This window comes from Pavona decussata, unplaced genomic scaffold (genome assembly GCF_977016875.1).
Source record: "Pavona decussata unplaced genomic scaffold, jaPavDecu1.1 SCAFFOLD_344, whole genome shotgun sequence".
NCBI lineage: Eukaryota > Metazoa > Cnidaria > Anthozoa > Scleractinia > Agariciidae > Pavona > Pavona decussata.
The window spans coordinates 359,714-371,628 of NW_028145729.1; the positions used below are offsets into that span (position 1 = coordinate 359,714).

General features: G+C 38.8%; 1 protein-coding gene across 2 annotated transcripts; it reads right to left on the reverse strand.

Annotated features, from left to right (window-relative positions):
• Positions 1-2,199: 2,199 nt before the first annotated feature.
• Positions 2,200-11,687, reverse strand: LOC146453219 (kelch repeat and BTB domain-containing protein 12-like). Of its 2 annotated transcripts, none has more exons than XM_085096857.1 (3): positions 9,410-11,687; positions 5,331-5,628; positions 2,200-4,170 (listed from the first exon to the last, which is right to left on the reverse strand). In XM_085096857.1, exon 1 carries the CDS (start codon positions 11,590-11,592, stop codon positions 9,709-9,711), a length of 1,884 nt encoding a protein of 627 aa, XP_084952983.1. In that variant the 5' UTR covers positions 11,593-11,687; the 3' UTR covers positions 2,200-4,170; positions 5,331-5,628; positions 9,410-9,708. The 2 variants fall into 2 exon arrangements, with proteins under 2 accessions (XP_084952983.1, XP_084952984.1); XM_085096858.1 differs by having other exon boundaries at positions 2,200-3,917; positions 5,318-5,628.
• Between the last annotated feature and the right edge of the window lie 228 nt (positions 11,688-11,915).

Sequence of the window (11,915 nt, forward strand, 5' to 3'; positions counted from 1 at the left end):
ATATAAACGAACCAATAGACCATTTCCGACATATTAAAATTCTACCTTGGCTACGAGGCTTGGGAGAATAAAACAACAGAAATTAATTATTCATCTCTGAACCGGCTCAGTGTAAATTCTGTTGTTTTATTTCCCCAAGCCTCGTAGCCAAGCTAAAATTTTAATTTATCGGAAATGGTCTATTTCCCTAGTCATTAGCACTTCCATAAATCGACGCTCCGTCTTACCAAACAAAACCATTGAAACAAACTTTTCAAAATCAATTACATTCAAAACGGAGCAGGCAAGAGTTTAAGAAAAGGCTAATTGCCCAATTTCGATATATTAAAACTCAACCTCAAACAATAAACATCACTGCGAGACTCCGGGGAATAAACTTATATAAACTCTATAATATATCCCCCAGAATCTCGAAGTGATGTTATTGTTTGAGGCTGAATTGTAATATATCGAAATTGGGCTTTTACACTTCGACGCTTATTACAGTTTATGATGTAGACTTTAACAATTCATGGCTAAGCCATTACAACAGGTCGGCCACGGTTTATTAATCTGTGCCCACAACCTCCTTCCGGCGGCTCCTATCGTTGCGGTAAAAATTGCGCCACTTGCCCATACATTTCCGATGGTCTCACTAACTACACCTTCTTTTCCACCGGTGAAACGCGTCCTATCAAATCTAACCTGACCACAGGTAGCCCAAGCTCGAAATATGAGCGCTAGTTACGCAACGGTGGAAAAATATAAAGATTTGTATGGGAGAACAACGGTTTATTTTAGAGGCTAAAAATATGAACGAAGTTTTAAATAAAAATCACCCATTTTACTTCCTTTGTGTATTTCTTGCCTCCTATGTGGTTTTAAGGGCGATTTAGCGCGATTCCAGTGAGTTTTAGTTCCATCGGACAGGATATAGAGAGAGAGCGAAATATAGAGGCCAGCCGAAATATAGTACACTTTAAAAAGTAATTCTATGTTGTATCGGTCTCTGCTTCTCTTATCATTTGTATTTGTTGAGTCGCTCAGATCAACAATTGATCCAGCGTATACCAGCAGAAGTATCGTCTATGGTTGTTTGCTAAGATTACTTAGAAAAATAGTTTGTTAGTTGGCTTTTCTATTTAACAGCGAAAGCTCGCCGCTGTGTTAGGACGGATCAGGAGCCCTCGTGAGTGCACAAATGCCCCTTGAAGGCCCGAAAACAGTCTTGGAGTACAGGACACCATATTTGAAGTACTCTTCTTCGATAATCTCGTTGGGTGCCGACCTCGTTCCCGGGGTCTTTTCTCTAGAAGAGAGAGGACCTGGGAACGAGGTTAGCTGGGTGCCCCGAACTACATCAACATCTATATTTATTTCGTCGGTAAAATCTTTATAGATATCGCACCAAGTGTACTAAATATTAAAAAGGAATTAGCATCAATATATCAACAATAAATAACTATAAAAATAAATGAATAAAGTTGAATAATGCAATAAAAGTGGTGAAAGTAAATAATATAAAAGTCTAGAAATAAAGTAGCTAAGTAACTGAGATTTAAAAGTATTAAACTAAGGAATTTGACTCTATTTCGTCCGCGGGTAAACTGTTCCATAGTCTTATGGTCCTGTTTGAAATTTCTCTCCGTTACGTACAGGAAACTGTTCTCGGGATTTTAGAAATATTATGCTCACTTCGACTGAATGGTTCTTAAAGGGGAAGTATCATGGGGTTTTTAATATCTTTTGTTAAAAATGATGAAATAAGACCTTCAATCACCTGCCAAATAATTCAAGAATGACGAGAGGAACGAAGTCAATTCAATTCTTAAAAGAAACAACTTGTGATCTGTTCTAGCGCATTTTGGAAACAAAAATGCGAGAACTTGAAAAACATTAGCCTAATATTTTTCAAGTTTCAATCCAAACCAGCCTGCTCTGTCTCTGGCCAGAGGCACTAATCGACAGTTTTATTGCACTGGGGTGATAATTTTTAACAAACTTGACAATTATTTTGTTGTTTCTGCTGACAGTCAAACATTTTTGGGTTTTGAAATGACAGCAAATTTTCTTGATACTTCCCCTTTAAGCGCAGCGTAGCCGTGCGTGCAGCGTAGGTTGTTACTAAGCATATAGTGTAATTTTACGGAAGTGACCTGTTCCAGAATAAACAACGCAACACAATTTCTGCTCATATCGATATCATATCTGCTCATAGCATTCAACAACAACAAGACTTTATTACCCCGTTTAAAAGTGATTCATACATTTAGTTGAAAAGATTTTGAAATGTTAAGGGCTTACCAGCTCCCTGAAATAACTAAGGAGCTAAAAATATCAGGGAGCTGGTTTAAATAATGTAAATTAAATATTTACAGCGGAGGTAGGACAGTTAAACAAAAAACACTTTCTAGCAAAGCCAAACACTGACGACACACACACAAACACCAATAACAATATTTAGAGCATTAACCTATGTATAAAGTAATCTATGGAGCATTCTGTTCAATCTTCCAGTATCCAAAACTCAAATAGAAAGCAAGCAGTTCACGCTGGGAAGCGTGGGCAGAATATTTAATTGCTAAGATTGACCAGGCTAGTGGTCTCCTTCGCAGCCGTTGTTAGGGTCGTCACGCAACCCTTCTTTCCTTAGTGGTGAGGTGGGTTGCGTGACGAGCCTATGCTGTGACTGAGCAGAAGTTAGCAAGTGCTTTTGGTATCCAAAAAGAAAATTTGGGGTAACCATGCATTTTTCAGAGAAAGGAAAGCTTCAATTTGGAGAAAAACGCCATACATTGCTTTATATTTTACTGCTTTTTAAAATAAATTTTAGCTTAATTACCTCTAAAACATGTGCGGTTACCCCTAATCTTCTTTATGGATTTCAATAGCCCTTGCTAAGATCTGTTTTTCCCCCATAGTCTGCGCAAAGATACTTCTGTATTAGTAGGCACCGTCCTTAAAATCAAAACATTCCAATTTGTTTGAAAAGAACGATAGTTATTTCCATCTTTGTAGTTGACCAGGCGCAGAGTGAAAATTATGGAAAGGTTTCACCACACCCGATTGATACAAGATATGCAAAGCAGATCCTTTGCCGGCTTCAGGCTACATGCCAGACTGGCCTTTATCACAGTAGCTTAAAATTTCGATGTAGGCAAGTTAAGTCACCTGACGAAAACTCAATGAAACTGCTGGAAAATGCAACTTAAAATTAGTAAAAAGGCCAAGTTTGACGGTCTTGTCTTTCAAAACAGCGAAGAAATAGGGTCAGTAATTAAAAGGCAGTTTAGACGGTGTTTAACAAAACCACGTTGTAAGCCATTTTCAATTTTGCCAACAGTCATATCTAAACATTGTCTGCTGCTGGCGGTAACAAGGAGGCTTGCATCCCACACTAGAAAACTATTTATCTACTTAAAATAAACCACTTACAAACAGATTTGGAGTCCCACTGATTGTCTTAAGCCTCGACCTAACTTAGACTCTTTTTAAATGACTGGCCCATAGTGTTTCGTGAATTCAGCCGCATTTTTCCGGTGCGTTTTTGGCAATCTTAAACCCATGTAAAAGTTTTAAGCAAAAGCCCTCGAAACGAGGTGTCAAAATGTTTTATTACTGCTGGTCTTACACATTACATATTTATATAATCATGATACTTTGTATGTTTTCATCAGTGCCAATGAATTATCCGTCTTAATTTTAATTGATATGTTTGTTGTGTTTAGAGTTAACATCTGCCTATTCTCAGGCCTTTATCACGGTATATAGGTAATGCAAAGTTGGATGAAGGCCAGCTGGGGTGCCTACGATTTACGCAAACCAACCGGATGGAAATTTTCGGCATAAATACGAAATGATTTAGCTTGTCTTAACAGAAGATGGATAGCATGCAAAATGTATGAACATCAGGTTCCAGTTGTTCAAAGAGCGGATAACTTTATCCAATGGATAAGTCACTATCTAGCGGAGTAAATGTACCCCAACTAACGCTTTTGGGAAGTTTTCCACACAATCCCATACTTAAATTTGACATATGCTTCTACTACCTTCAGAAATGATAAGGCTATCGGGAAAGTCTTGCACGCATTTTGTCTGCCGGAGGCGACCTACCCAGTGGATAAATTTATCCGCTCTTTGAACAAATGAGGCCAGCTGTAAATCTCAAAATGAGTAATAAAAATAGGCAGTCTCAGACTGCATGTGTCTACTGCAGTACTGGTATAGAAATGTGCTATAAAAGAATTGAAGAAAAGGAAAATAAGACTGAAATGAAAACGAAGAGGGAGGAGTGGAAATAGGATAGAGATAAAAGAAAAATGGTTGTAAAATGTTGCACAGAATACTGATGAGAAGAGATTAAGCTGGTATCGTTTACCACAAACATTTTGTATGCAGAGAACTGTAACTTTATTCTAACATAAACAATATATTATATAATCTTACAACGTGAACCACAACTTTGTATTAAAGCAATGCAGCAAAGTTCTAAACATAAAGTACTGAAAGCAAAGTTCTAATCTGAAACGTAGGCATAAAATGCAACAGAAACTATTAATTAATCTATACTGAACTTATGAATGGCAAGTATCATTCTTTAACCCTTTGACTCCTGTCGTGTTTCCATAGTTTTCGCATAAATTAACTTTTTCCTAGAGCGGTTTAAACTGGATAAAATGCGCAGTAGATAAATAAATATCGTTGGCTTCCAAAGCTGACGTAAAATAATATGGTTACCTATTAATCATTTGCCGAAAAACACACTTGAATGCAAAAATATTGCCAAAATTCATGGCATGTTGATGAAGACCTTTGGCATATGAAATTTCAACCCGCTTATGCAAATTGTCCTTGATTACGCATTTGTCGCTTCTCAAACGCATATATGAATTGACAAAGACACAAAAATCAACAAAAAGCTTTCTAAAAAAAACATTTTATTGAAATAAACGACGCATTTGCTATTAGAGGCAAAAAACTTTCAGTTTTGATGCGTGCGTGCAAACACGCACGTAAAATTTGAAGGCACTCCGTGTTTGTAAGCGATCACTCGCAGTAAATTCGGGAACGTTTGCGATGAAAATTACAGAAGTTACAGAATTCTGGTTCAAATCATCACTTAAACTATTTGTAAAAAGCAAATCAACATCGAAAAACATCATTTACCGTATTGTCGCCATTGTCCTGATCCCCAAATACAATCGCTTAGATAGGATTAGCGTCGGCTTTCGATAGTATTTTATTTGGGATTCCTGTGGCATTTACACTCTTACACTCTTTCACTCTTTCACTCAACCCGATGACATAGTGTCTACGCTTCTCTAGAAGCCGTAGACACAAAAATGCATCACTTTGACCAGAAGCCCATAATTTCAGAAGTACTCCAAATGGAATGATGCGTACCATTTGATTTTCCAACTGAAATTTCCGGGTTTTACATGTAAATGGTAAGCACCCCTCCAGGTAACAAAAAAGCAAAACAATACAAAACAAAAAAAACCCTGAGACTGAGGGACTGAGAGCAGCTAAAATTGGAAAAGATATTTCCCGAACAGTGGTTTTTAGTGATCGAGCTTATCACAAGCATGTCATCTTTTGTCTTCAGTACTGTCATTTTCATCATCATTATCACCATCATCACGATACCCACTTATAGTCCAGTCATTTTGTGGCTGGACCTGCCACTAATTGCAACAGAAGGTTTCTCTTCGCCAATCATTAAGGAATGGTATCTAGATGAACATACTAAAAGTCCCAAAGGATCTAAGCACGGGAACATGTCAAAATTTTAATGACTAATAACTCCCGATTTGGTGCTACATGGAAACGAGGTTAAAAACCAGAAGTTGGTTTTATTCTGCTTATTTATCTCCAGAAATGCATTAAATTCATCCAAATTTGATCAATTTTACTTCAGATACTTCTGCGAACTTTCACCTTGTAGATAACTTTACTTAATATGGTATAAGCTCAATTAAGCTCAAAGCCATGCAGTATTTCAAATTTTCACTTAGAAAGGTCTGTACTAAAGACATCCTGTAACATTTCATTATCGTCCAACAGTACCCAGTTACTAGGTACAACTGGTTTTCAATGATACTGATAACCAAGATATGACTGACAAAAATAAAATAGGCTTTCGCAATACTATCTACGAAAATATCACACGTACGTACGCACGTTTTAATTTCTAACTCGTCGGAAATCTGTCACTCAAGGAAGTTCAATTATACAGCCGTTCATAAGGCATACGCGTGTCACTAGAAGAAGCATTTCTTGACGTGTCAACTAGTACGTTCTGCTCTATTACAGTTTTGTTTTTTTTTAGGATTCTGTTATTATTTCTCGATCAGTAGACAGAAGGTCAGCGAGAAACACGTGTCGTGGGTGTTTTTGAGCAAAATTTCAATGACAACATCAACGTCAACATCCTGGTCATAGTGGATGTTTATGACAGCAAGGGAAAACTCTCGTTCACTATACATAGTTGCCTGTAAGTAAGCCTACAATCGGCTAAAAGATTGGCATTCTGAAGAGGTTACTAGGGTGCAGAGGATTCGTAACAACTTGTGAGTGTTGGGATAGAAATCATGGTCGCATTTAGCCAGAGCTTTAACCGCGTTGTGTAGTGAAGATTGCAGCTATTTTCGGCGCAACGGAGGAGTTCAAAGTCGGTGACCTGAGGCAATAAAACTAAAGTGCATCTTTGAGCTGATCGAGACAGTAGTCCTTCTGGGTAGCTAAGTGATCTAGCAAGGGAATTGCAAGAGCCCTCTTGAAATACTCTTCGGGCATTGTTGCCTCCACGTCCCACGTTACTGCGATGCTCCTGTCGGCCTTGGAATAGAGGGTTCGATGCTGACTTTTCATGCAAGAGTAGCAGCTGTCTCAAGCCATTGTTAAAACCGGGTGTCAATCTGCTCTCAGGATAGCTTGAGGTCGCCTTTGAGGTCATCAACTTGGCGGTATGCCTCGTACACATCAATGTCGTGTTTCTGTAGCCTAATGCTCAGGGGGTTTACGAACGATAAGTACTTCATAGCAGTAACTTGAGGGATGAGGAAGGGAAACCTCAATACGGCATTTAAAAGCGAACTCGCTTTATTTCGACTCTCACCATTCCAGTTCCATGTAGTGTTGCTGTACTGGTTTTGGAACAGTCGCTCATGGGAGATGGCCTCAAGTGTCTTGACGACAGAAGGTAACATGTCAAAAAATACCTCGTATGCTTCATGCCTTTCGACCCATCGTGTAGACTCAAAAGCGTTGTTTTCTTTCTATCGGCAGCCTCCTTTTCTATAACTGCGCGCAAAAGCTGGTTTCGTTTAGGGGGGTTCCGGAACCCCTGGAACCCTCCCATGGGTACGCACCTGATTTGACGGGTTATCGTAAAATTCGTCCAATTTTTCTTTTCTTAAAACCAGGATGTTCTGAGGCAAATAGCAGTGGGATTTGCTTTTTGGTCCTAAAGTTCACGCTGCACGCCTGATGATAAATGGCATCGGCCGCTGGCAAATCATGAACATGTACCACTTCTGCCCACTCATCTTTCCTTTCGGAACAGGTTTGTTACACAGTATCTTTAGTGTCGAGGGTTGTCACCCTGAACACATCCCCTTGTCTTCTCTTTTCAGGTTCCTCGAAATCAACTTTCGTTTCACAGAATAAACAGTCAGTTTTAAAGTTGAAAGACTTTTCAGCCTTGCGATCAAAAGAACGGCGGCTACTTGATAATTGTGAAATGGTACTCTCCTGTTTCTTAGCTCTGATAATGTTAGTTGGGTGGCAGTATGTGCGGCGGTATGTTTGGTGCACCTTTTGACCGGAGCAGGTTGAATGATGTCATTGCGCTCTATGCTTGCCCAGTTAATACCCTCCCTTCCCTTCTCACAAAAGAGTTACGACGTCCTTTACGTTATCAAGTAATTTTTGGCAAATTGCGCAAGTGATTTTGTCATCCATTTTAGGATTCTTGATGGTCTAAAAAATAATTAGGATGCAACTTAGAATGTACCAAGCATACTTAATAGACCTTGTCGTGGTTTTAGATGCAATTTTTGTTCATTGAAATATGCTAGAAGATATTATGTTTTTCAAAAAATTTTCGTGAAAAAAACAAAAAACAATCAGAAATTTATTTTTTGGGGCAGACAATTTCGCTAGCACAGGTTTAACGACATGATTGTGCAAGACGTTGTACTGCCTCTGTCTAATTTTTCTATAGATTTGTCTGTATGCAATTTCCCGCGGACTTCAATCCGGTTGAGAATTTCGCGGGAAAAATTATTACTGACCACAAAATGTACGGGAAAATAAAACGTGACTGGGTGCTTTTCAGCACAGCTGCAGCCCCTAACTTGTTGTAGTTAACTGATGGCTTTGATATCTAAAGTTTTTAATTGAGAAATGTTTATCAAATTACTTTGTTTTTACGAAAATGTTTTGTAAGAATATTTGACATCGGAATCTCGTACACTGGTCACTTGATGTGTACTTGCATGTTTTTCCGTTGTGTAAATATCAGAAATCTGATTGAAAATATTCCGCAAGGTGTACAATGTCTTTTTCTAAAGAATCGCAATTAATAGGATTTACGTGTCTGTATCTTTTGTAATGATCTCGGTGTTTGTGCATGTTTTATTTATTCATGCAGGTCGACCCTTTCCGAAGACACATGTTTAGTGTGAAGAAGTACTTAATTCAATTTACTGTTATAAGAACTTAAGAATATTGTAGGTACTCTTGAGTGTGTCTTACCAGAACTAAACATTGCAGAATCACGTCTTCTAGCCATTTTGCTTGACAGAAATATTACAAACGTGCAAGGCAAGCACAAACACTCCGGAGTGAAACGTATATGTGTAACAGCGAAGGCGCCAGCTCCTACAAGACCGACTTCTAGTGAACCCGCAACGTTTTATTTTCCCACAATAATTTACAACATATTTAAATTAAATTATTTTTTTTTAAAACCTAAACGAAATCAATTCGGCAAGTGTAAACTTGAAAACAAAAACAAAACAAAACAACACTCTACCCAAAAAAGCAGACTTAAAAGTTTCACCAATATATTAAGCGTTTCGCTAGTACAGCCTTTTTTTCACCAAAACAATATCTTCTGTTACTTAAAGTATTAGGAACACCTTAAATTGAACATTTAAACACGAAATTTCATAACATTTTATTAAGTTTAAGATCTTTACACGCGCATTATATAAAAAAAGTATAAGCCAGCCTCGTTCCCATGCCGTCGTAAAACGGTTCTCAGAGCTTCATAATAAATCCCGTTTTTTGGTAACTTCCCCTTATGGGATTTTTTGGGACTTTTGGTATGTTATTAAGGATACATTTCTGAGTCTAAAACCGTTGAAATACCTTCTGTTGCAATTAGTGGCAGGTTGACCGAATTTTCTTCATAAAATGACTGGACTATTAATCATCACAACCGTGCGACACGAAAGCATAACTAAGTGTGATTCATAGGCCGTACTTTGGATGCAGTGAACCTATATAATTATTGTTTGCCACGGCCTAAATTTTGCCGTAGTTTTGGTTTTTAAAATGCAGCCTTGAGATCTCGTAGTGGCAAGTACTGAACCAAAACACGTGAATATTGTCAAAGACTTCTCTGAAATTGCAACTGGCTGACGCAAGCAGAAAAGTGATTTTTTTTCCCTTTTTGGGTAAGGAACACGGAAATCGTGATCTTGCAAATTTACAGAATTGACTTTACATGATGAGGCATTTACGCTGGTTACGTAGGCCAACGTGACGTCTGGTGGAGGCATTGTCGAGATTGTCAACGAATCCTCTGAAGACTCGCATGGAACAAGCGATAAAATAGCAGTCCTGTGTCAATCTTGAGCCTTTTCGGCCGATGGGCATTTCAATCCCATCGTTCCATTCATTCGTTTCGGGATCATAGCATTGTACTCTCCCTCCTTGTTGGTAACTATAGAAACCGCCGATTACGTAGAGCTTTCCATCGATACACAGCATACTGCTAAAGACGCTAGGGACGGAGGGCATGCTCGCAATAAAATGCCATTCGTTAGTTGATTCGATGTAGACTTCGCACGTGTCCAGCTCCTTTCCTCTCTGTTTGTTGACTCCACCACCAACAAAAATTTTTCCATGCGTTGCGGCACCGCAAGCAAACATCCTGTCCTCTTGAATGTCAGCTACTTTGTCCCACTGGTTTGAGGTTAAGTCATACCTTTCAGTATTCTTAACGCAACTGTCACCTCTGAGCTCTCTCACTCTGCCCCCGATAAAATAAACAAAACTGTCTTTAGTCACGATGCACATTCCTTCTCGTGAACCGAAGTCAAACGAGGCAACGTCTTTCCACGAGTTGGATTCGGGTGTGTACTTTGTAATGAATGACATCAGCTTCTTTCTTCTGCCTAATCCTCGACAGCAAAGGCAGCTTAAACACACACAATCGAAACACGCTTCTGTGACCAAAGCAAATATTTCGTTATCGTTTCTGACGAAGATATGTTTCACATACCTGTGTTCTTTGTATGGCAAGGTCTTCCAGCTATCTGGGAACGAATCATTGTTCGAGAATAATTCACGGCGAAGCAGGTTTGATTTAATCTGCCAATCATGTGGATCAAAAAAGTAAAGTTTTCCACAGCAAGACGCTAATTCGCAATCTCTTAAATTCGTAATTGGATTTTTAGCAAACCCAAACCACTTGTCCTCTCTAGGAAAGTAACAGAGAAGTGATCGTTCTGTACAAGCCACAATGAGAGGCGTCTCAAGCGACTTCCTTGGCCTAACCGCGGGAGGATCCACGTAATCGTAGTGAGCTTCAGATCGAATTAACTTCAAAGCTCGTCTCACAAGATCCAAACAGCCTTCGGTCTGTCGCACAAGATCATTTGTCACAAAATCGCTGTATAGACAGTGGAGTGATACATAAACAAGTCTAACATGGCAAAATAACTCGGCGAAATATTTCCTTCGCTCTCTTTTCTCGCGGTTGATCCAGGCTAAAATGATCTTGAACACGTCTTCCTCGGCGCTAACGTTTATTTCATCTCTTGAAATCCACATTTTAACCTCTGTCATGGACAAGTTCAAAAACTCTTCGGTTCTCGCTATGGTAAGGAAATTTTCATGAATGAACGATTCGGTCTTGGAAGAAAGCTTTTTACCGTCATGTTTCACCGCATGATAATACGTTGAAATACAGTGACGAGCAATCCAAGTTTCCACTGTATTTAGCAAAAAATTCTCAGCGAGAGTTTTCAAGTTTGGAAGAAGCAAATAATCGGCCATTATGAAGAGGTCGATGGCAATCTCTCTGGTCCATCTCTGGACCTTCCCAGTGTAAATAAATTCTAACAAACCTCCCATAGCAACTGCAGTATACGTCTCCAGGCAAACTAATCCTTCTTTAGCCTCTTTCATGCCGCTAGTTAGTAGCTTTTCAAAGTACGGACTTGCCTCTGAAAGAACATGTCTATGAGCTTCAAATTTTCTTCCATCTTGTACGACCAAGATAATATCAAATGGGTGATTGTTCGTTTCCGGTGGTGTAAAAACCTGACTAAAACATTCTTGTCGTGGAGTTAAAAAGCGTTCAGAACATTGCGAAGCCATTACCAGAAAACGCAGTTGAATGTTACGATGAGGCTAGCGTCGTAGTTTCAGTGACATCAAAGTGAGTTTGCTTTCACTGAGTCAGCGCTACCACTTTTATATTGAAAACAGAAGTATTGGATTGTTTAATATTGCCCGATATGACTCTAATGACGTCATCAAAGGCTAACCTCTTTCGTAATCATTACCCCATTTGGCAGAGACGTGTACGTAAAAACAAAGATACCTTATGTTCGTACACCGAATTTTCATTTTTAAGTTCATTTAAAATTAGTAACACAAAGGTTCAAAAAAAATTATAAATAACGAAAGCCTCATATAGA

Coding starts and splice junctions, on each gene's coding strand:
- LOC146453219 (XM_085096857.1), bottom strand. CDS start 11,592: ATGGCTTCGCAATGTTCTGAACGCTTTTTAACTCCACGACAAGAATGT.